Raw genomic sequence first — 23,100 nt, 5'->3', positions numbered from 1 at the left:
ATATCTCTTTGTTGAACTGATTCATTTATCATTACATAATGACATTCTTTGTCTTGTATTACAGTCTTTGTCTTAAAGTCTATTTTTTCTTTTTCTTTCTTTTTTTTTTTTTTTTTAAGATTTTATTTATGTATTTGTCAGAGAGAGAGAAAGAGAGTGAGCAGCAGGCAGAGGGAGAAGCAGGATTCCCATCGAGCAGGGAGCCTGATGTGGGACTGGATCCCAGGACTCTGGGATCGTGACCCGAGCCAAAGGCAGAAGCTTAATGGACAGAGTCACCCAGGCTCCCTAAGGTCTATTTTTTCTGATATAAGTATAGCAGCCCCAGCTTTCTTCTGGTTTCCATTTGCATGGAATATCTTTTGCCGTCCCTTCGCTTTCAGTCTGTGTGTGTCTGAACATCTGGAGTGTCTTAGGCAGCATATAGATGGGACATCGTCATCATTTAGTCCCTCTGTATCTTTTGATTAGAGAATTTAGTCCATTCACATTTAAGGTAATTATTGGTAGGTATGGACTTACTGCCATTTCGTTAGCTGTTTTTTGGCTATGTCTGTAATTCCTTTTTTCCTTCTCTTGCACTCCTCCTTTGTGATTTGGTGGTTTTTCCATAGTGGAATGCTTATTCCTTTATCTTTTGTGTATCTATTATAGGTTTTGAGGCTTACATAAAACAACTTATAACAGTCTGTCTTCAGTTGATAACAACTTAAGTTTGCACACAGTCTAAAGTTCTGCATTTTTACTCCCCAGCCCCCACGTTTTGTGGTTTCGATGTCATAATCTACATCTTTTTGTCTTTTATGTCATTACAGAATTATTGGAGTTACAGCTGTTTATACTATTTTTGTCTTTTAACCTTCATGCTAGATTTATAAGTGAACCCACCACCTCTATATTAGATTATTCTGAATTTTACTTTATCAGTGATGTTTATGGTGCCTGTTTTCCTGATACTAGTCAGTGCCATTTCATTTCAGCCTAAAGAAGTAAAGACCAATAAAGCTGGTCTAGAGGTGAATAACGTCTTCAACTCTCTTTTTTTTTTAAGATTTTATTTATTTATTTATTTGACAAAGAGAGAGAGCACAAGTAGGCAGAGAGGCAGGTGGGGTGGTGGGAGCAGGCTCCCTGCTGAGCAGAGAGCCCGATGTGGGGCTCTATCCCAGGACCCTGGGATCATGACCCGAGCCAAAGGCAGAGGCTTAACCCACTGAGCCACCCAGGTGCCCCTCTGTAGAGTATTCTTGGTGGGCAGGTTTTTTTCTTTCAGCACTTTGAATATATCCCCTCACTTCCTTCTGACCTGCAGGGTTTCTGCTGAAAATCTGCTGAGAGTTTAATGGGGCTTCCCTCGTGTGTACCAAGTTGTTTTTCCCTTGTTGCTCTTAAGATTCCCTCCTTGTCTTTAACTTTCGACAATTTAATTGTGATAGGTCTTGGTGTCGATCTCTTTGGGTGCCTCTTTTTTGGAATTCTTTGGACTCTGGGTATCTATTTCCTTTTCCAGGCTAGGGAAGTATGCAGTATTATTTCTTCAGAGAAGTTGTCTGTCCCTTTCTCTTTCTTGTCCTTCTGGGATCCCCGTAATGTTAACATTGATTCTCTTGGTATTGCCCATAAGTCCCTTAAGATATGCTCACTGTTTTTCTTTTTTCTTTTCCTTCCTTCCTTCCATCTTTCTTCTCTTCTTCTCCTGCTTTGATTCCGCTCCACTGTCTTTCAGTCCACAGACCTTTTCTTCCACTTCATGTGTCTGTGGTTGAATCTTTCCATTGTATTTTTTCAGTTCAGTTATTGTATTCCTCAACTCTGTGACTTGTTTGGTACTTTATGTTTTCTCTCTCTTAGCTGGAATTCTCATTTTGTTCATGCAATGTTTTTCGGAACTCGGTGAGCATCTTTATGACATGAACTCTTTATCTGGTAAATCACTTGTCCCCATTTCATTAAGATGTTTTTATGAGATTTTATCTTTTTCTTTCATTTGATTGTATTCCTGGTTTTTGTTTTTGTTTTTCATTTTCTTTGACTCTGTTGGTGTCTGTGCATTAGGGAAAACAGCCACCTTTGAAGAAGTGGCCTGGTGTCAGAAATGAACCTTCTGGTTCAACCCTTTCCTAGTTCATGGTTGTCTCTCAAACCTTTCCCATTGTCCAACCAGCTTGCTTTGTTCTTAGTGGCTTCCAGTAGCTGAAGGTTTGCTAGGACCTTTTTAGTGCCCTAAAGGGGAGGATCTCAGTCTGCACCTGGATTCAGGCTGATTGGAAGCAGACTTAAAAATATGTAAATACATCTTTTTCAGGGGAAGACCAGAAGATAGGTATGCCTGTTTGCTCCTTTTGCACTGAGCCCTGAGATGAATTATTTATTGTTTTGCCGCTGTGCTGTTGAACCCATAAACACAAGCCCCACTGGCCATCTGCTTTCAGTTATTTTGGGTAAATATCCAGAGTAGAATTGCTGGATCATATGGTAATTCTATTTTTACTTTTTTGAGTAATCACTATACTATTTTTCATGCCAGTTACACCATTTTACATTCCCACCAACAGCGCACAAGGGTTCCAGTTTCTCCACATCGTTACCAGCACTTGTATTTTCTGTTGTTTTTTTATTAAATAATAGCCATCCTAATGGGTATGAGCTGGTATCTCATTGTAGTTTTTTTCTCTCTTTTTATTGGGTTAAAATACACATAATGTAACATTTAGCATCTTAACCACTTTTTTTAAAAAAGATTTATTTTAGAGAGAGAGAGAGCGCGCACGTGCAAGTGGGGGGCAGGGCAGAGGGAGAGAGAATTTCCAGGAGACTCGACACTGAGTGTGGAGCCTGACATGGGGCTTGATCTCATGACCCTGAGATCATGACCTGAGCCAAAACCAAGAGTTGGATGCTTAATTGACTGAGCCATCCAGGTGCCCCTAAAACATTTTTTTTAATGTGTACAGTTCAGTGGTATTAAGTACTTTCTAACCATCATCCATCCCCATAACTCTTCTCGTCTTGTGAAACAAACTCTGTACCCATTAAACAGTAACTTCCTGTTCTCCCCACCCCCGAGCCATGCAACCTCCGTTCTGCTCCCTGTGTCTGTGATTTCAGCTACTCTAGACTCCTTCTATCGGTGGATTATACAGTATTTGTCTCTTTGTTGCCTGGTTTATATCACTTCTCATAATTGTTGAGAAAATCCATATTGTCGCGTGTGTCAGAATTTCCTTCTTTTTAAAGACAGAATAATATTCCATGGTGTGTGTATGCCACATTTTGTTTTTCTGTTCGTCCATTGATGGACGCTTGGGTTCCCCCATGTTTTAGACACTGTGAACAGTGCTGCTGCTGATACGGGTGTACTAACATCTCTTCAAGACCCTGGGTTCAGTTCTTTCGGGTAGATAACCTGGAAGTGAAATAGCTCGATTATATGTTATCTCTATTCTTAATTTTTTAAAAAAGATTTTATTTATTTACTTGAGAGAAAGCCAGAGACAGAGTGTGATGGAGGGGGAGGGAGAAGAGGAAGAGGCAGAAGCAGGCTTTCCGCTGAGCAGAGAGCCCGATGTGGAGCTCGATCCCAAGACCCTGGGAAAATGACCTAAGCCAAAGGCAGACACTTAGCCAGCTGAGCCACCCAGGCGCCCCTCTATTTTTTAATTTTTTGAGGAATTTCCATACTGTTTTTCCATAGTGGCTGCACCATTTTACATTCCCACCAACAGTGCAGAAGGGTTCAAGTTCTTCTACCCCCTTGCCAATGCTTGTTGTATTCTTGTTTTTAAAAAATATAATAATTATCTTCATGGGTGTGAGGTGGTATCTCATTGTAGTTTTGATTTGCATTTCCCTAATGATTAGTGGTGTTGAGCAAATTTTTTTATGTGCTTATTGATCATTTATCTGTCTTTTGGAGAAATGTCTATTCAAGTTCTTTGCGTTGGATTGTTTGGGTTTTTTTGGTTGAGTTTGAGGAGCTCTTTCTATATTCTTCATATGAACACCTGAATGTAAATCAGATACATGATTTGGGAATGTTTCCTCCTATCCTGTGGCTGCCTTTTCACTCTGGATCATGTCTTTTGATGCATAGAAATTTGTTATTTTTAAAGTTTTAAAATTAACATATAATGTATTATTTGCTTCGGGGGTGCAGGTTTGTGAATCATCAGTTACAAAATTCACAGCGCTCACCGTAGCACATACCCTCCCCAATGTCCATCACCAGCCGCCCCATCCCTCCCCCCAACCCCCAGCAACCCTCAGTTTGTTTCCCGAGACTAAGCAGAAGTTCGTTATTTTGATGTAGTCCACTTTGTCCTTTTGTTTTTTTTTTTAAGATTTTTTAAAAAATTTATTTGTCAGAGAGAGCACAAGCAGGCAGAGAGGCAGGCAGGGGGTGGGGGGAAGCAGGCTCCCTGATGAGCAGAGAGCCCGATGTGGGGCTCGATCCCAGGACGCTGGGATCATGACCCGAGCCGAAGGCAGAGGCTTAACCGACTGAGCCACCCAGGCGCCCCAGTTTGCCCATTCTTTAATCACCTGCGCTTTTGATGTTTTAGAGAAATCATTGCCAAATCCAACTTATAAAGCATTTCTGCTATGTTTTTATCTAGGATTTTTGTAGTTGAAGCTCTCACATTTAAGTCTTCAATCATTTTGATTTTGCACATGCTGTGAGATAGGGGTCCAGCTTGGCTCTTCTGTGTGTGGATTTCGAGCTTTCCCAGCGTGCTTTGTTGACAAGACTGTCCTTTCTCCTCCTCCGGTTTTGGCACTCTCTTTCGAGCCATTTGGCCGTACATGCAAGGGCTTATTTCTGGGCTGTCTGTCCTGTTCCTTTGGTCTAAATGTCCGTCTTTATGCCAACACCACACTGTTTCGATCACTGTAGTTTTGTAATAACTTCAGAGATTGGAAATCAGGAAGTATGAGCATTCCAGTGCTGTTCTCCTTTTTCAAGATTGTTTCGGCATTTGGAGTCTCTTGCGATTCCATGTGAGTTTTAGGATGGGTTTCTCAGTTTCTGCAAGAAATGCTGTTGGGATCTGGTAGAGACTGTGTTGAATCTACAGAGGCTTTGGGTAGTCCTGGCATCCTGACAGTGCCGTCTTCCAAGCCACGTACAGAGGATGTCTTCCCATTTATTTGTGTCTTTTTAAGTTTCTTCCAACCATGCTTCGTAATTTTCAGGGTACGGGTCTTTTACCTCCTTGGTTAAGTTTATTCCTAAGTATCGGATTCCTTTCGATGCCATTATAAGTGGAATTGTGTTCTTAATTGACTTTTCAGATTTCATCATTAATGTATACACATGCAACTGATTTGGAGTGTGGGATTTCATAATGGGGCAACACCGCTAAATTCATTTATTCTGACAGATTTTTGTTTCGGTGTAATCTTTAAAGCTTTTCTACACATACAGCCATGTCCTCCGCCAACAGGTAATTTTACTTCTCCAATTTGGACTCCCTGTTGCCCTCCCTCCCTCTCTCCTTTCCCCACTTCCTTTCTGTCTCCCTTCCTTCCTTTGGTGGTTAGGACTTCTAGTATAATGTTAAGCAGAAGTGATAAAAGCTGGCATCCTTGTCTTGTTCCTGATCTTAGAGGAAAAGCTTTCCATCTTGCACCAGTATGTTACCCATGGGCTTGTCGCCTATGGCCTTTATTATGTTCGGGTGCATTTTTCTCTTCCTCGTTTGCTGAGGCCCCGCTTTGACCTTTTCCTTTTTCCTCTGTCTTTAGTCTAGATGGAGACTGGCTTATCCTCTTCCTTCCTGAGTTTTTTTTTTTTGTTGTTGTTGTTTTTTTTGTTTTTGTTTTTTTAAGATTTTATTTATTTATTTGACAGAGAGAGATCATAAGTAGATAGAGAGGCAGGCAGAGACAGAGAGAGAGAGAGAGGGAAGCAGGCTCCCTGTCAAGCAGAGAGCCCGATGTGGGGTTCGATCCCAGGACCCCGAGATCATGACCCGAGCTGAAGGCAGCGGCTTAACCCACTGAGCCACCCAGGCGCCCCACCTTCCTGAGTTTTAAGGTGGACACTTGAAAGCAAGCGGCTTCAGTTTCCCTCCTTTGGAGAATTCCCCTCACAGTGCTCTTCCCATTCCCGTGAATTTATCCGTTCACAGTGGAAACCTTTGTTGAGGTCGTGTTGTGTGCCTGGCATGGCCATGGTGCGCTCCTGCCCACGGGAGTTTTCACCCACATTGTCTGAAGCTTCACAGGGGCCATCTGAAGCAGGAGGGGTCCCTGTGTCCGTGTCCAGCAGCAGAGGGACTTGCTCAAGACAGAGTGGCTCCCATGACTCTTGCATCAGCGCTGGCCTGCTGCTGCCTCTGTGTCCTGCCACAAAGCCATGCTGCTGGCCCCTGGGCAGATGCCACCACTGTATGTAGGTGGAAAGGCCCCGGTCCCATCCCAAAGTCCGCTTTCTCCTCCTTGCATTGACAGAAGTCCTGGGCCCATGTCAAGAAATGCAAAAACAACGTGCATCCCAGCCAGGGCTTGGTGGCTCAGCTGTCCGAGTGGGAGAAGGTCATCCTCGGAGACTCTGTCACAGACATCTTGGATCCACTCTACTGATCTTCTCTGTGGTCCAGCTCCGGGTCCTGAGGGCCTCCCGGGGGTAGTGGGCCAGGCCGTGTAGCCGGGTTGGTGTGGAAAGAGAAGGCCTTTGCCGCCTGGAGTCCTGTGTCAGCCTCTTGCAGTTCTTCTCGGACTCCTTGTCCACACCCTGGAGCCGGTGTTCTCTGCCCAGACTCTGCGAGAACCCCCGTCTCAGGGTTTTCCCGGCCCACCCCCGCCGCTCGATGGAGGCTGCTTCTGGAAGAACGTCGGGCTTCTGAGCAGCTCTCCCACATGCCCCCATGACCTTCGGAGGCTGGCTGGGAGGAGCTCCAAGGGTTCCCCCTGCCTTCGGTTGGCTCACAGGCTGTCAAAGTGCCCATGCACGGGTGGAGATCCGCCAGGCCCAGCCTTGGCCCAGGTGCCAGGCTCCGCAGCTCTGGGAGGCTCCTGGCACAAATACAGTCTTGTCTCACCCCGCGTCCCAGCCCTCCCCACCATTCTGCCCGTCGAAGCCATGTTCGGACTTCCTTTCCTTCCTCCCAAATTGTTTCGTCCTGGCTGGGTTCCTCAAGAAGAGATTTCCACCCCTCCTATCTCCTACACCCGTTTCTAGAAATTGCTCAGGTCTTAACGGGAATTTTCTTCAGAATGCACTTCCCAGCGCTGGCTGCTCCCGCAGGCCCAGTCGGGAGAGGGCAGAGGATGGGACTGACAGGGAATTTAGGATGCCCATGTCATTCAGCAGACACTCCCTGCCCCCTGCGTGCAGCTGGGGAGGGACATAGAGGTGAAGGTCATCTTCCCTCCCAGGACTCTGCAGGCGGGGGGAGTCCCCCCTCTCCCGCATGGAAGCCCAAGCCCTCAAGGAGTGGGGTTTTGCTCTAAGGTAAGGGCTGTCCAGTGGACTCAGGCTTGGGATCAGTGAGGACAGGAGCCTGGACAGAGACTGGGAAGGCTGCAAGCGATGGCTCTGTGGTTTGGGGACTCCAGGGCAGAGCCCTGGAAAGTTTCCGTCAGGGGCACGATGTGGAATAGCTTGTGCGTTAGGCCCAGCCGTCTGCTGGCTCTGGAAGATCGGCCGCGGCGTAGAAGAGAGGTTCAGAATCCTCCCCCTGCAGAGGCTCCGCTTTCCCAAGGACGAGAGTCTTCGAGGCAGGGGTCACCTCCGTGCGCCTCGGTTTACTGCCAGCACGACGGGCCGGCGCTCTGTGGGCCGTTGCACGCGGCTGGCACGACACGCGTAGTCCCGGCCGGGAACCACCGCGCCAGCCCCGGGTCGGAAGAGCGCCGCGGGGTGAGCACCCCCTGCTGCCCTTGGCCCCGCCCCGGACCCGCCCAGGGCCCCGATTGGCTCGGGCCGGGGGCGGGGTTAGTGCGCTGGCGGCCTCAGGCCTTTTCCCATTGGTGGCGGCGGCGGCGCGAGCCCGGAAGCGGTCGGGGGCGGCGGCGGAGGCGGCGGAGGCTACTCGGGCGGGCCGGGCTTGCGGCGCGGTCCTCGACTCGGCTTGTCCGGCGCGTGGCCCGGCAGCCATGCATCTCCCGGCCCCGGGCCCGCTGGGGGACTGCCTGCGGGACTGGGAGGAGCTGCAGCAGGACTTCCAGAGCATCCAGGTGAGTGCCGGTGCGGGCGCCCAGCGGCCCTGAGCTGCGGCTCTCTGGCTCGAGGTCAAGGGTCGGGCGGGCAGCCGCGGGTCAGGTAGTGGGGGGCTCGGGGTCAAGGGTCGTGGACCCTGGCGTCGCTCCAGAGGGTGGCGAGGCCCCGGGTCCTGGTGGTCCTATCCGGACCCTCCCCTCGGCCTGGGTTCCGTGTCCGGCGCAGCCCCCACGGCCGCGACCCTGGCGGAAACCCGCGGAGCCTGGCGCACCAGGGGCCTTCGTGGAGGCCCCGGAAAGCGGCCCTGACCCAGCCCCGTCCTCTCCCAGGAGAGTGGCCGCCTGAGTCGAAGCCGGCCGGGCGCAGCCTTGGGTCAGTCACTCAGCAAACATGCTGGGGGCGCCGGCGTGGCTGGAGCCGCCCTGGGGCAGCGCTGGGGTCTGGGCTGAGTGCGGCGAGGGAGCGGTCCGGAGGGGCAGCGGTCCGGAGGGCCCGGCCCAGCCAGGGCGAGTGTCCAGGGCAAATGCCTGGGTGGGGATGGTGCCCGTCCAGGGTGAAGGACAGCACCCGCCAAGGCAGGGTTGTGTGGCCGCTGGAAGGAGAGCGAGGGGAGAAGCGGGTGGGCCAGACCCTCCAGGGAGCTCAGGGGCCTGGGCCGGGTTGGAACCTTTCCGATGCCGCCAGGGAGCCATGGGAGGAACCGTGGGGATCTGGCTCGTGTGGACTGTGGGGTTCTGTGGGGGAGGCAGCAGGGAGACCGCGGCCGGTGTCAGACAGGAGAGAAGTGGTTGGCAGACAGATGTGGCCCGTGTTGGGTTTTTACGGGGCGTGGTGGCCCCTTCAGGGCATGAGAAGACCTGGGAAGGACAGAGCCCGGACAGCTGTGGGCTCGTCCTGCCTTTCTCTTTCCTGGGCCGCTTCCAGCCCCTTCCTGCTGCCCCCAGGCCTGACCAAGGTTGCTAAGGCTACGGTTCCTGCCCGAGTGCCGGGCCGGGCGGACCTACTTCGCAGCCTGGCCACTCCGGCCTGACCTTCCTCACGCTGCCCCTGGTTGTCTCCAGGCTGCTCCTCTGGAAACTCACCCCGCAGGGCAAGGTGCTCTGGGAGGCTTGGGGCCAAAGGTGCCGGGGAGGGGTAAAAGGACTGGTCTCCGCGGCAGGAGTTCTAAGGGCTGAAGCCTGATGACCTTTAACCTGGGAGGCAGGCTGCTGGGACAGCCCCGGCTCCCCCTGCACCAGCAGGCTGGGCAGGCAGGAGGAGCTGAGAGAACCACAGTGGCTTCAGGCAGCCTGACTGGTCCAGAAGGCAGACCCTTGCGCCTGGAATCCAGACTCTGGGTGGGACAGAGAGGGGTGGGGACAGCTAGTAGGCGGGCGGAGACGCAGCAAAGCTTCTGGGACCTGGCCTGTTTCCGGGATTGGGTGCTGTGAGAGCTTCTGGGCTTGCAGGGGGAGCCCCCTCTCCTGGCCTGCCTCGGGGAGAGGGCGATCTCAGGGGGTCCCTCGGCTGGCTGACTCCTTTCCCGCTCAGACCCTCCTGGGGAGCCCCGCCCTCTACCAGGCCGGCCCCCAGCTCACTCTGGCCCCCTGCCCCCTCCCCAGGAGACCCACCGGCTGTACCGCCTGAAGCTGGAGGAGCTGACCAAGCTGCAGAACGGCTGTACCGGCGCCATCACTCGGCAGAAGAAGCAGCTCCAGGAGCTCGCTCTTAACCTGAAAAAGTGAGGACCCCCCCCCATGACCCCCCCCAAGCCTTCATACCCCCTGGCCTAGGGCTGGGGGTCAGATCTGTGGTGGGCGGAGAGCAGGCACTGACTCCTGTGTGTCCCAGGGCATGGCTTCTCCCCTCTCCCCTCCCCACGCCCTGTGGGGCCATGTTCATCTCCTGCCCCGCAGGTGTCCTATGTGATACCCCGGGGGAAGGGGGGCCGCTCTGACTCTGGCTTCCGTGCCCCCACCTACAGATGCAAACCCTCCCTGCAGTCGGGGGCCAGGGAGGCCGCCCAGGAGCTGGAGAACCAGATCAAGGAGCGCCAGGGCCTCTTCTTCGACATGGAGGCCTATTTGCCCAAGAAGAATGGGTGAGACCCCTTTCCCCCAAGCCCAGTGCCCAGATGCCCCTGGGAGAGCGGCCTGAAGCGTGGGCTCCTCTGCTCTGTCACTCAGCCAGCAGATGGTCCCTGGACCCGCTGGAGGCCGAGCAGTCAGGCTGGGGAGACAGCTTGAGCGACGGTGACAACTCCCGGAGATGGGTGTTTTGTGGCAAAAGGACAGGGAGTGGAGGAACGCAGTGAGGGACGCCTCGCCCAGCTTGGAGGTCAGGGAGAGCAGAGAGGATCGAGGAGGGAGTCTGGCAGGCGCGGGAAGGTGGAAACCGCGCGTGTGGCCAGAGCTCAGGGCGGCAGGTGGTGATGAGACAGGAGGCGAAGCCCGGCTTCGGGCCCGGCAGGCTGGGCAGAGCGACCCTCAGGTCAGCCACAGTCACCGAGGGGGATGGCAGGGGCCAGTGCACAACCCCAGGGTGAGTAAAAATCACCCAGCGGAGGCCTGGGGCAGTAAGACGGCTGCGAAGGGCCATGTCCCTGGGGACGACGGGTAAGGGGTGGCCAGTAGCTTCAGATCAGACGGCCCGGGGGGTCAAGAGCCACACAGGAGGGGCAGCGTCTCCGGGGAGTCCAGGGGAGGAGCGCTCCACAGGACGGTGGAGGTGGAGGTTGCTAATGGGGGGACAGAGAGCTGGGGGGCCAGGCAAGTGCAGCAGCTCTTCAGAAGCTCAGCTGTGAGCAGAAGCGGATGCTCGGGGGTTGGTGTTACTCGGTACCCAGGGAAGACTGGAGCGCCTCTCCCTGCTGGGAGCCAGGGCCAGGGCCCTCGGAGCACACACCCAGCAAAGGGAAACCCCTGGGGAGGTGGGAAGGGCAGGGTGTGGGCCCTTCTCACTTGCAGTGGGAGAGTGTTTCAAGCCGGTGAGGAGGGTCCCCCCACCCCCCAGAGATGTCAGCCTGGAGGGAGGGTTTGACAAGGTCTCCGCGGGGATGGTGTAGGGAGCCGGTGGCGATGCTGAGAGGCGGCTGGGCCAAGTGCCTGCTGTACCGCATCGTCTCTTCGCAGCCTGGGACAAGTCCCTTAACCACTCTGAACCTGTGCCCACAGCCTGAGTGGGAGCAAGAGGTCATGTGTGGGTGCGCCATGTCGTGCGCACGTGGGACATGGTCACCTCTTGGGGTTCGTCTGGCCAGATGGGCTCCGTTGGTGGGAGTGATGGCGGCAGGAGGCTGGGGGTGGTCGGGTGGACAAGAAAGTGGCTGCCACGGAAGGGGGCCCTGGGAACTTGGCTGGCTCGGGAAAGGAGCCCAGGATCGGGGGGCCTGGAAGCCTCAGTGAGGGCCAGGGTCCGCCTGGTGAAACCAGCTTGGGAGGCCGGGCACTCGGGGTCAGAGCGCGAGCAGTTTCTGAGGCGGCCCTTCCCGGCCGAGAGGGGGCCCTGCTGGGGCCCTGCTGTGGCCCTGGTGCAGGTCCGCTGGTGCACTCGGGGCAGAAGGTTCGCAGAGACCATGGGAACCCTGGGGTGGGCGTGCACACAGGCATCGAGTCCCACCCAGGCCCACGGGGGCCATAGGAGCTATGGGCCCGGCTTCCACGGGTGGGAGAGCCCAGCCGCCCTGGAGGCCCTTCGGTGGGCTGCTGGGGGTTGGGAGGAAGACAAGGGGGGAGATGTTGGTTTACCCGGGAGCAGGCCTGGGGAGCGGGCAGAAAGGCTGTGCCCCCATGTTTCCTTCCTGTGGAGCCGGTCTGCACTGCCCCCCAGGTCAGAACCTTAAGCTGCTGGGGGCGTCAGGGTAAGGCCGGTGCCCCCCGCCCCGGTCTGTGCCACTGGCTTTCCCCTCAGTGGGGGCCTGTCCTTACCTGGTGTCCCCACCGCAGGTTGTACCTGAGCCTGGTCCTGGGCAACGTCAACGTGACACTCCTGAGCAAGCAGGCTAAGTAAGTGGCTGTCCCAGCCCTGCGCTCCACCCTCCCGGGTCCTCGCCGTCCTGCCCCCCGCTTCCCGGGCTCGGCCCTGGGGTGCCGGCCCCGAGCCGCCTGCGCAAGCCCGTCCGGACCAGGAGCCTCCCTCTGGGCGGAGGCGGGTGGGCCCCGCCGGCACCCCAGCCTGTGCCCCGGGTGTGCGCCCACCCAGGTTCGCCTACAAGGACGAGTACGAGAAGTTCAAGCTCTACCTCACCATCATCCTCATCCTCATCTCCTTCAGCTGCCGCTTCCTCCTCAACTCCAGGTGGGTGTCCTGCCGCTCGGGGCCGCAGCCCGCTCCCTGCCCGTGCCGGCGCCCACCCTCTGTGCCCTCCGCAGGGTGACGGACGCCGCCTTCAACTTCCTGCTGGTCTGGTACTACTGTACGCTCACCATCCGCGAGAGCATTCTCATCAACAACGGCTCCCGGTGCGCGAGGCCGGGCCTGCTCCGGGGCGGTTGGGGGGGCTGCCGGAGCCACCCGGGGAGGCGGGGGGCCACGGGCCTCGGGGGACTGGCTTCCTCCCACCGCAGCCTGGCATCCCGTCCCCGAGCTCCGATCCTCGGGGCCGAGGGGACGGGAGTGACAGCCACTCCCCGCTACAGGATCAAGGGCTGGTGGGTTTTCCATCACTACGTGTCCACTTTCTTGTCGGGAGTCATGCTGACGTGGTGAGTGGCTCCCGGGGCTTGGGGGTTGGGGTGCGGGGGGCCGCGGGGCAGACACAGGGTGTCCCTGAGCTTCCTGCCCTTTTCTCCGCTTCCTGCCTTAGGCCCGACGGCCTCATGTACCAGAAGTTCCGGAACCAGTTCTTGTCCTTCTCTATGTACCAGAGTGAGTGTCTCGGGGGGCCCTGCTCCACGCGGGAACCCCCTCCCACAGGGAGCGGGCTGGGGGGGCGGTGGGGACTTCGGGCCCCAGCCCAGTTCCGCTGCTCCCCGGCCCCAGGCTTCGTGCAGTTCCTGCAGTACTACTACCAGAGCGGCTGTCTATACCGCCTGCGGGCCTTGGGCGAGAGGCACACCATGGACCTCACTGTGGGTGAGTCAGGAGCAGCCTCCGCTCCCGGGCATCCTGACGGGGGCCTTTCCCGACCACGCGGGGCTGAGACCGTGTCCGCCCCTCCCCCCGCAGAGGGCTTCCAGTCCTGGATGTGGCGCGGCCTCACCTTCCTGCTGCCCTTTCTCTTCTTCGGACACGTAAGTTGTCCCTGCCCGGTCCCCAGCACTGGCTGTGGGCCGTCGCGGGCACCGGCTTCTGTCTGAAACCCTCCATCCCTCCCAGTTCTGGCAGCTTTTCAACGCGCTGACTCTGTTCAGCCTGGCCCGGGACCCCGAGTGCAAGGAGTGGCAGGTGAGCCCGGGGCCCTGGGCTGGGGGCCGGGGACGCTGCAAGGGCCGCCCGGCCCCGCCCTCACCCCGCTTCCTCCCCCAGGTGCTCATGTGCGGCTTCCCCTTCCTCCTCCTCTTCCTCGGCAACTTCTTCACCACCCTTCGGGTCGTGCACCAGAAATTCCACAGTCAGAGGCGTGGGAGCAAGAAAGAATGAGCCTGGGCCTGCCTGCCCGGCTCCCTCCGGTGCCCCTGGCCCGGCAGGGGCTTCTGTCCCCTTAGCTGGGGCGGTAGGGCCTCGCCTCATGCGGGAGGGTCTCTTCTGCTCTCCCTGGGGTTTTGTGGGCCCCGAAGGCGCCGCCGGAGAGGAGGGCCGGGCCTGCAGGGAGCGGGGGGCCAGAGCCTGAAAAAAGGAAGCGTGGCACAGAGAGGCGCCCCGAGGTGTGTGCTCTCCGAAGAGTCAGGCGGGGCCTCGGCGCCACCACCGCATGGCCTCTCCGGGTTCTGAGTTCGGAGACCCCAGACCTACTCAAGCAATAGCCAAATACAGAAAACAGAACTTTATTCCAAGGATCAGAGATTATTTAAAATTATTTACAGTCATTGAAAATAACGTGGAGGGGTTGGGGCTTGGCCGAGCCACACAGAGCCCGGCTGTACAGCCCACAGGGCCTGAGTGTTCCCCAAACACACACCCCGTGCCCTGGGGCCTGGACCGGTCCCCGCTGCCGGCCCGCCTCCCGGAGCGGGGCCCTGCGGAGACCCCTCAGGAGACTGGCGGGAGGGAGCGAGGGTGGGGATCCCCAGGAAGCTGGGCTGGGGGGCCCGCGGGGCCGGCCTAGCTCCACACGTCCAGGGAGTAGCGGCCCTTGGTCATCAGCTTCTTGACGTAGTCCACAGCCTGCGCGTGCTCCATGGCCCCCCCGTCGGCCACGATGTCGTAGAAGGTGTTCTGCACGTCCCTCGCCATGTTCCGAGCGTCCCTGGGGCAGGAAGGAAAGCGCTGGGCAAGGGCCCCCCACGGGCGGGCCGGCCTCGCCCCCCCACCACGCCCTCACTCACCCGCAGACGTAGATGTGGGCGCCGGCCTTGTGGATCAGCTGCCACAGGTGCTCCTTGTCCCTCCGCAGTAAGTGCTGCACGTAGACCTGGGGGTGAGGGCGTACCGTGAGGGGGACGGTCCCGGCACCGCGGCGAGGGGGCCGGCCGAGGCCTCACCTTGTGCGGCTGCTCCCGGGAGAAGGCCACGCTAAGCTGGGTGAGGGAGCCATCCTTCTGGAACCAGGCCAGCTCCTCGCGGTACAGGTAGTCCTCGTCGGCGCGCCGGCAGCCGTAGTACAGCAGCGTCTCCCCGACCTCCTTGCCTACGGGGGCAGGGGTGGTGGGCAGCGGTGAGGTGGGGCCTCGGGGCAGGGGTGGGGGTGTGCCCCCGACCCCACGGGACCCGTCCGGGGCACGTGCGCTCACCCTGCTGCCGCAGCCAGGCCCGCTCCTGGATGAAGCCGATGAAGGGGGCCACCCCGGTGCCGGGGCCCACCATGATGACGGGCGTGGTGGCCTTGAAAGGCAGGCGGAACTGGGACTTGCGCACGAACATGGGCACCAGGGCCCGGCGGCCGTTCTCCCCGGCCGGCTCCTTGGCCCGCAGCCAGCTGGTGGCCACGCCCTTGTTGACGCGGCCGGCCTTGGTCTCGTACTCCACGGCCACAGCGCAGATGTGCACGGAGTTGGGGTGGACCTGGTGGGGGCGGGGCAGGGGTGAGCACGCCCGTTGCCGGAGATTCCTCCGTACTGGGGTGTCCCCCCCAACCCCCCACTGGGGGCCCTTTGCGGCCCCCACGGCTCCTCGGAAGCCTCTGCCCAGCAGCCACCTGGCCGGCTCGACACAGGCCGAGCGCCGTCAGCAGCCCCAAGGCCCGGAGCACCCCCGTCCCCCCAAAGCCGGCCCCGCACCTTGGAGGACGAGGCGATGGAGTAGTAGCGGGCTTGGAGGCGGGGCAGCAGCTCGCACAGGTGGTCGATGGGGGGCCGCAGGGACGGGTAGTCCTGCAGGATGGCCAGGATGTGCCTCCGGGCCTCCACCACCCAGCTCAGGTACAGCTCCTGGGGAGGACGGGAGCGGGGTGAGACGCGGGCGCGGGGCACACGGCCGAGGCGGCAGCACCCGGTGCGGGCAGCGGAAGGGCAGGGCCCACCTTGCCCTCGCCCGAGGACGAGGCCATCTTGCGCAGCTGCTCCTGCTCGGAGGGCTCGGAGGCGTACTGGGCCAGCTCGTAGAGCACGTTGGTACGCGGCGGGTTGGTGATGTCCAGGTAGTAGGTGAGGGCCGTGCGGTACGACGTGGGGCAGGGGAAGGGGTGCTTCTTGTTGGACTCCTCTGTGGGGAGAGAGGACGACCAGGCTCAGTGGCCACTGACCTGTGGGTCTGCTCCCGCACCCGGGATGGTGGGGGGTGGGCCGTGGATTTGGGGACTCACCGTCGAGATTGTTCAGGGACATGATGACGTCCAGGTCGGCACCCAGGATCCCGCCGAGCTGGCTGACCAGGGTAGAGTCATTGGCTGGGTAAACGGCCACGTGGTCCCCGGATTCATACCTGGGGGGTCGAGGGGAATGTGGGGCTCAGAAAGGGTCTGGGCCGGTGGCGAAGGCAGCTCGGAGGCCCCGGGCGGGCTGAGGCAGGGGCAGCCGCCGGCACCTGAGTTTGGAGTCGGAGATGTCTAATTCCAGGTGCATGAGGTGACGCTCGGTTCCCTGGTTCAGCTTCCGGTTGGTGGTGACCGCGGCCAAGAACGGATTCTTGGCATCGAAGGGGCTGGGTGGGGAAGGGAGAGGTTCTGTGATTGGCCAGGGCTTGCCCGCATCTCCCTGCCCCCACGGGATCCTTCGGGTTTCACAGGACACAGGGAACCTCAGAGCTGACCTCCAGGGCCCCAGCAAGGCTCTCCCAGTTATGTAAAAGGTTCTCCCAGCCCGATCCAAAGCAGTGCCCCCCACAACCCCCCCAAAGCGGGCAGAGCTAGGTTATCGGTTCCCTGTTTGCAGATCAGGAAACAGAGGCTGGTCCCTAAAACCCAGGGAGATCCTCCACACACTACCTGTGGGCTGTGTGTGCAGGAGAACCAGACCCCCTTGACGATGGCTCCCCCAGACCGAGGGGCCCGGGCCCCCCGGCAACCGCGGAGCAGACCTCCTTCACCCTGCGTGCCCTGCACCGGGCACCAACAGAGCTGAACCCTGCACAGTCACTGAAATGTGTGCTTCCCTCTTAAAGCAAGGCTGCTGGTCTAAAATCCTGGGGATACTGGGGGGACTTACCCTGGGCGGCACCCAGGGGTAAGACGAGTCAGGGGCCCAAGAGAGGAACGCTGTGTTTAGACACAAAGTCCAGATACCGAGCTGGGTGTTAAGGCAGGTGAGTCCTTCTGCCAAAGTTCGGCTAGACTCACGCTGTCCCGGTTGGGGCGCGGATCTGGGCCTCCCCGCCCCAGGGTCTTTACGGAGCTGTGTCATGGGAAGTGCTAATGGTGCAGGGCCCGTCTCCCAGCTGCTGTGGCCTGGCCTGGGGGACCACTGGGAGAGGCCGGGGCAGCCTCCGCCTCTCTGCTCTAGGCCTTATGCCTTCCTGAGTGGTGGGGATGAAATCGTGGGTGCCCCCACCCCTGCCCGCTCCAGGTGAGGGTGGAGGTGAAGGGACACGGGACTGCCAGGTACTCCGGGTGCCCAGAGCCCCCATGTGCGCGCTCAACTCACGGTTTCTGGTTCTCGTAGCTCTTCAGACGGCCCATCTCCCCCACATACACCTTGGCCGGGTCTATGTCTGGGTGGACCACAAGCTCATACTGGCGGATGCTGGGAAGGGGAGACAGGGTGAGATGGGGAGGGGCCTGAGAGGAGGGAGGCTGCCTCAGGGACAGAGACCACACCTTCCAGGGGGAGGGCCTAGCGGTGGTGGGAAGGAAAGCCAGCTGACTAGGCAGGGAGGGCCGGGGCAGCCCAGTCTGCCGCAGGCTTCGAGGCCATTCCATAAGAACATAAGGAAGCCCCCCAGCCACCCAGCACTTGCGGGCAGAGCCCAAGTGCTGGGACCTGGGGCCCTCGTGCTGTGCCTGAGCTGCTCCTGGCTTCTGGTGTCCTCGCTGGGACCCCACCAGGCCAGCTCTCCCCCAGCCCACGGGCACCATCTCACCTGGACTCCTCTCCGGTGGCCTCCACCCCGAAGTGCTCGCACACGGCCGGCCAGAACTGCTCTCGCCATGTGATGAAGTCCTCCTCCAGGCTGGAGACGAGAGGGAATGAGCCCAGCCCTCGGGAGCCCCCGGCCCCACGCAGCCCGAGGGCCGCTCAGGGATGTAACACAAGGCGCCGGGCAGCTTCCCTCTGCGCCAGGCTGGCCGAGAGGAGGGGGCAAGGCAAAAAGGGGGACAGGGATGGGGACCGCCTTCCTTTGCCCTGGGCGACGCTTGGCAGGAGGCTTGCTGAGGTGTGGCTTTGCGCTCCCCTCCCCTCGTGTGCACAGTCGGCCCTAACCCCCTGACCCCGTGGGCTCCGGGACAGGGGACCAGGCACTCACTTCCCATCGTCATCGCCCATGCCCAGCTCGAAGATGCGCTGGGCGCCGAGCTGCTCCAGCCGCTTGTCCACGTACTTGCCCATGGCATTGAAGTGCTCGTAGGTCTTGTTGCCAAGACCAAACACCTGTGTGGACAGAGGCAGGTCTGAGGCCAGGTCCGGGGTCAGGGATGAGTACCCCCACCCCTCATGCCACAGGCTCAGGCCTCCATGGCTGACAGACATCTGGCACTGTGAGGTGAGCCACTTTGGCCCCTAGAAGTGGCTGGGCTTTGGTGACCCACAGCCTCTAAGCCTCAACCCTGGGTGGGGCAGCAGGCAATTCACCCCCCCCCCCCCCCTGGTGCTCTTGGCCCAGCCGAATCTGGGCCAGCCTGGTCCACCTTTCTCGCCTGTATTCTCCTGCACCCAGTGTCCCTGGGAGCAAAGTGGGGGGGGGCAGACAAGAGGGCTGTCCCAGGAGCAGCCTTCCCCAGGTCTCACCCCCAGGTACCCCCCAGCTTGAAGCCCCCTGTTCTCAATCCTGGCTGATGAGAATGAGGTGGGAAGGGGAGGCTTTCTGCTTGGATACAGAGGGAGGCCACATGCCCAGGGGAGGTGCCACAGGCTGGGCAGGCTGCTGCAGGGAAGCGGGGGTGACTCACCGCATACTTGACTCCAGAGAGGTCCAAGTCGGTCTCCTGGAGCCAGTCATAGAAGTCCTGGGCATTGTCCGTGGGGTCCCCCTCACCATAGGTGGCCATGCAGAACACGGCCAGGGAGTTCTCGATCTCCGGCAAGCTGCCCAGGTCGGCCTGGGGAGACAAGAGCAGGGCCCGGGCCCAGCGACCATGACTGAGCCATGTCAGGTCTGCGCCTGCTGGATGCGGACAGGTGAGCCCAGGCCTTGCCTGGGGCAGCTGCCATGTCCCACAGGCTCTGGGACGGCAAGGGAGTCCTTCAGGAAGGGGCACCAAGCAGTCATGAAGGGCTGCATGGAGGAGGGTGGCATGTGAACTGGTGAGTGGGACAGTTAGTTCTGAGTGGAGAAGAGGATGCATTTCCAGAGGAAAGGAACAGCAGACAGATGAAAACACGCAAGGGCCTGGGTACGGAGCCAGCAGCCGTTCCCAACCTGCTTCCCTGGGCCTCGGGCCTCAGCCCCTGGGGGAGAACCTCCTCATCCCACAAAGTCCCAGGAGCACAGTGGGGCCCTAACCAACTGTTGGCCAAATTAACAGAGGGCTGTGGGCAGAGTTGGGGGGCGGTGTGGGTCACCGAGACTGAAGGTTGGGGGTAGGGCAGCCGGGGGACAGGAGCGTGGGTCTGAGAAAGGGCCCTGAGCAGTGTGGTTCGGGAGCTGCAGGAAGGACCCCATCAGGGGACGAGCAGGAAGGCAACTCCGGATTCTCCCAGGACCCCCTGCACCCTGGCCGCTGCCTCTACCTGGGGCCGGGCTGGTCTCGGCTCTCCTACCCCCATCAGTAGGCAAGCAGACAGCTGGAAGTTTCCATCACCATGCTCGGGGAAGGATGAAGAGCCGATGCCAGGAGGCACCCGAGAAAGGCAAGCCCGCGCGGCACCCCTCTCTGAGAGAGGCTGCAGGCAGGGAAAAGGACTTGAGCGCCAAGTCCCGCAGATAGGCCTGGGTAGCCTGGCAGAGCACTGTGTTGAGGACAGCTGATAGGGGACAGGGGCATACTGTAGCTCCCAACAGGCGGCCGTAGCTCCCAACAGGCGGCCTTAACCCCCAATTATCAGGCTCCCTTGGCTTCTTCCTTCTTGCCCTGTTCTGGTTAATACATGAGTTACTATAACCTCATGTTATGGCCCCGCTGCAGGGCTCCGTGAGATGGCCCCCCCACCGGGGTTGCATGGACCACCTCACCTCCCCTGCCGCCACAGTTTGGGGGCACAGAGGAGAGGCGGAAAACACTTCCTCCCTGGACTGCTAGGACCCGTTCAGTTTTTTTCTTTTTAAAGGTTTTATTTATGTATTTGGCAGGCAGAGAGAGAGGAGGAAGCAGGCTCCACTCTGAGCAGAGAGCCCGATGCGGGGCTTAATCCCAGGACCCTGGGATCATGACCTGAGCCAAAGGCAGAGGCTTAATCCACTGAGCCACCCAGGCGCCCCGACCCGTTCAGTTTTTAAGCCCCACCCAATCCACTAGTGGCTTGAGTCCCACCTCCCAGCGCCAGCCAGCCTGGGAAAGCCGTGATGTGAGCGGCAGGGAAGGCTGGGGGTGCATGGCCCCGGGAGCTCACACCTGCAGACCCGGGGCCACCAGGCCTGGACCAATGACAGAAGATGCCCATGCCTGTCCGTCCCTTGGGCTGGCTCAGTCCCTTACACGTCTTTATGCTCCAGACACCTTTACCAACGCTACTGGAAAGGCCGGGGGGCAGGGAGTGCTCACCAAGTCATACTCCTCGGGGTCCGCGGCCATGCCCCGCAGCCCGTACCGGTGGGCATCCTTGGATAAGCGGTTGGCAAATTCCTCCGCCGTCCCCGTCTGGGAGCCGTAGAACACGATGATGTTCCTGCCCTAGAGAAGGCCGGACACGGGGTGTCAGTGAGGGACCATGAGCCACAGGCTTCACCAGAGCCTCCAGGTGACCGCAGGGCCGGTGGGGTCCCTCCAGGGGGACCCCCTTCCATCCTGCCTCAAGTCCTCCTAAGTCACTCTGGGGCGGTCCTCTTGCTGCCATGGCAACTGTGGCTGTCAGTGACGAAGGCCACCCAGACAAGCAGCTGCTGGAGATCACAGTGTGGACAGATTATTAAATGACACAGGAGAAAACACGATGTAATGTTCAGTTAAAAAAAAAAAGACCAAACAAAACGTATTGTGTACTCCTACTTTGTTCTCAACCCACAGCGGGTGTGTGTCTGTGCGTGTTTATACTCACGCACACGCGAGGGGAAAAGACCAGCCAGAAGTAGAGCAAAAGTCAGTCTCCACGGGGAGAACCGTGCGTGATTACAAAATACTCTTCACAAAAGTCTAGTGACAGGAAAGGTACCCAGCGGATGGGCTCCCGCGCTCTTCCCTCCACCTGCCTCCTGTGGCCTCCACAGCCGCCAGAGAAGCCGGACCTCTCTTCCCCAGACTCCCTTGTGGCTTGGGGTGCAGCCAGTTAGGCCCAGCCGACCAGACAGGCCCTGCAGGATCCGGAAGACGGAAGCGAGGCACAGGCCCCCTTCCGGTCCCTTTATGCAACGTGAGGTTTGCTCTGCGGTAGGATTCCAGTGCCCTCGACCCCTACAGCGTTGTCTGGTTTTTGCCCGGAGCCCAAATGTGTGGCTACAAAGGACAAAAGAAAATGTATGGATTATAACTGCTTTAAAGTGTTCTCTTACCTTCTCTATTTCCCAAATGTCCTACAGATGATCCAAAAACGTTCTTTTAAATAATTGTTAGAAAAACTGCTTAGTAAAACAGGACAGTCTTAGGATTTCAGGTTAAGGGAATAAAACAGGATATAAAATGGTAGCTAAATGTTTACAGTGGTGTCAAAACGTGGGACGTCTTCAGGGAGAAGCTCCCGAGGAAGGATTCAGCCACAGCGAGAGGCACAGAGTTTGCACAGAAAGACGCGACTGAGTTCGAGAGGTCTGTCCACCAAGCCAGAAAGCGCCACCAGCCAGAGCAACATCCGAACAGCGCTCTCTACCTCCACAGCTTCATCCTCGAGGTCAAGTGGAGAGAGAAAGCCGCCTGCTGGAGCGTGATTTGGCGATGAGAAGGAAAGCAGAGCCGGCCCGTGCCATGAGACGGAGCCCCGAGCCACGAGGTTCGGAGAAAGGAGCCGGTCACACTAGGAAAGGCCCCCAACAGGCAACCCTCTAAGGGGCCCAGCAAGTAGCTGAATGGTTGCTTCAGGCTGAGGGGGATGTGGGTTAGGGAGTGGGGAGTGGTTGCTAATGGGTACAGGGTGGCTTTTTGGGGTACAGAATGTTCTAGAACAGACTGGTGGTGGTGCAAATCTGGGAATACACTGAAAGTTCTTAAGTGTATACTTTAAAAGGTGACCTGTGTGGAACGTGAGCTGTATCTCACTGAAGCTGTTACATATGAAATAACAGCCAGGAAAACAGGAAAATAAGAGCCAGGGTGGGGCTGGGGGCAGGGCCCAGCAGTACGGAAATGAGAGCGAGCAAACAGTACGGCACTGTCCACATATAGCCTGACCACGTACTGCGACAGGAAAAATCTAGAAAAAGGCCCAAATACATGGAATCATAAGACGGGCGCCACGGCACAGAGCTCAGTGGGGGATCGACGGCTCCCATCAGACACCGGGACAGATTCCCGACAGACTGGATTTTAACTACGAACAGTGAGAAAGTACTAGAGGGCACTGAAAAGAAAATGTGCAAGAGTTCTCTTCTGTTTACAGTTAATGACTCAAACTGCAAAGAACTGAAGCCCAGAAGTCACGGGAAGAATCAAGCACACGAATAACGACATGGTGACATGCATGTGCGCACGAACTGGGGCACAACACAAACATGTAACCAGGAAAAATATCTGTAACTCATGTCACGAACAGGGTTCATCTCCCTCCTCACTTCCAGGAATTCCTCGAGAAGGACCGATCCCAACAGAACAGGCGGGAGATTTGCAGAGAGAATCTATAAAATGGGAAATGCTGTCCCAACACGCGGAAACCTGCCGAAACTCATTCATAAGGAAAATGCAAATTGGAAGGACACAGGGAGAGCTTTGTCTAACCTAGAAAACTGGCAAGCGCCACACTTGGATGATGAACTCTCCTGGCAAAGCTCAGGGGCACCAGGTTTGCCCACACACTGCTAATGCGAGTGCACCCGGGTTGACCCCGGGGGCGGGGGGGGGGGGCACTGGCAGCTTCTACCGCTCAAGTTCAAATGCGCAGCCCTTGGGATCCCACAGTTCCCATTCTGGGATTTAACTGTGTTTGCTCATGTGGACATGGGTCGCCAGTGTCCGGGCAGCACCGTTCCTAAGAGCTAAGGGTCAGAAGGAGTCCAAGGGCCCACTGACGGGGCGGAAAGACAAA

General features: G+C 58.0%; 3 protein-coding genes across 4 annotated transcripts in view; 2 read left to right on the top strand and 1 right to left on the bottom strand.

Annotated features, from left to right (window-relative positions):
• Positions 1 to 6,650, top strand: part of LOC111146130 (serine/threonine/tyrosine interacting like 1) — a 60,177-nt gene extending 53,527 nt beyond the window's left edge. Inside the window, exon 9 of the mRNA XM_022501535.1 lies at positions 6,454 to 6,650. Within this exon, the coding sequence (XP_022357243.1) occupies positions 6,454 to 6,585 (132 nt within the window). The 3' untranslated portion in view covers positions 6,586 to 6,650. The remainder of the gene's footprint in view (positions 1 to 6,453) is intronic.
• Positions 6,651 to 8,026: 1,376 nt separating this feature from the next.
• LOC111145682 (transmembrane protein 120A) lies at positions 8,027 to 13,798 on the top strand. The gene is made up of 12 exons (XM_022500778.1): positions 8,027 to 8,181; positions 9,766 to 9,884; positions 10,128 to 10,244; positions 12,088 to 12,147; positions 12,344 to 12,439; positions 12,514 to 12,603; positions 12,781 to 12,846; positions 12,948 to 13,009; positions 13,124 to 13,216; positions 13,310 to 13,374; positions 13,460 to 13,528; positions 13,610 to 13,798. The coding sequence occupies exons 1-12, from the start codon at positions 8,101 to 8,103 to the stop codon at positions 13,721 to 13,723; spliced, it is 1,032 nt and encodes a 343-aa protein (XP_022356486.1). The 5' UTR covers positions 8,027 to 8,100; the 3' UTR covers positions 13,724 to 13,798.
• A 1-nt stretch (position 13,799) lies between these two features.
• Positions 13,800 to 23,100, bottom strand: part of LOC111145681 (NADPH--cytochrome P450 reductase) — a 59,634-nt gene continuing 50,333 nt past the window's right edge. For both annotated transcript variants that reach the window (XM_022500776.1, XM_022500777.1), the window contains exons 4-16: positions 20,475 to 20,603; positions 18,723 to 18,872; positions 18,080 to 18,204; positions 17,696 to 17,785; positions 17,260 to 17,358; positions 16,205 to 16,321; positions 15,984 to 16,102; positions 15,702 to 15,883; positions 15,460 to 15,609; positions 14,974 to 15,244; positions 14,725 to 14,870; positions 14,569 to 14,654; positions 13,800 to 14,489 (exon numbers count right to left, since the gene is read on the bottom strand). In XM_022500776.1, coding sequence (XP_022356484.1) covers positions 14,345 to 14,489; positions 14,569 to 14,654; positions 14,725 to 14,870; positions 14,974 to 15,244; positions 15,460 to 15,609; positions 15,702 to 15,883; positions 15,984 to 16,102; positions 16,205 to 16,321; positions 17,260 to 17,358; positions 17,696 to 17,785; positions 18,080 to 18,204; positions 18,723 to 18,872; positions 20,475 to 20,603 — 1,809 coding nt within the window. In that variant the 3' untranslated portion in view covers positions 13,800 to 14,344. The remainder of the gene's footprint in view (positions 14,490 to 14,568; positions 14,655 to 14,724; positions 14,871 to 14,973; positions 15,245 to 15,459; positions 15,610 to 15,701; positions 15,884 to 15,983; positions 16,103 to 16,204; positions 16,322 to 17,259; positions 17,359 to 17,695; positions 17,786 to 18,079; positions 18,205 to 18,722; positions 18,873 to 20,474; positions 20,604 to 23,100) is intronic.

This window comes from Enhydra lutris, unplaced genomic scaffold (assembly GCF_002288905.1).
Source record: "Enhydra lutris kenyoni isolate GAN:26980312 unplaced genomic scaffold, ASM228890v2 scaffoldscaffold13, whole genome shotgun sequence".
Lineage (NCBI taxonomy): Eukaryota > Metazoa > Chordata > Mammalia > Carnivora > Mustelidae > Enhydra > Enhydra lutris.
The sequence above is the reverse complement of the archived record's forward strand: the minus strand, read 5'-3'. Positions and strand labels throughout refer to the sequence as shown.

Excerpts from the sequence above, each read along its gene's own strand:
- LOC111145682 (XM_022500778.1), top strand. The coding sequence starts at position 8,101 with ATGCATCTCCCGGCCCCGGGCCCGCTGGGGGACTGCCTGCGGGACTGG. Across the intron at positions 8,182-9,765 it reads AGGACTTCCAGAGCATCCAG|GAGACCCACCGGCTGTACCG; the intron begins GTGAGTGCCGGT and ends CCCCCTCCCCAG. Across the intron at positions 13,375-13,459 it reads CCTTTCTCTTCTTCGGACAC|TTCTGGCAGCTTTTCAACGC; the intron begins GTAAGTTGTCCC and ends CATCCCTCCCAG.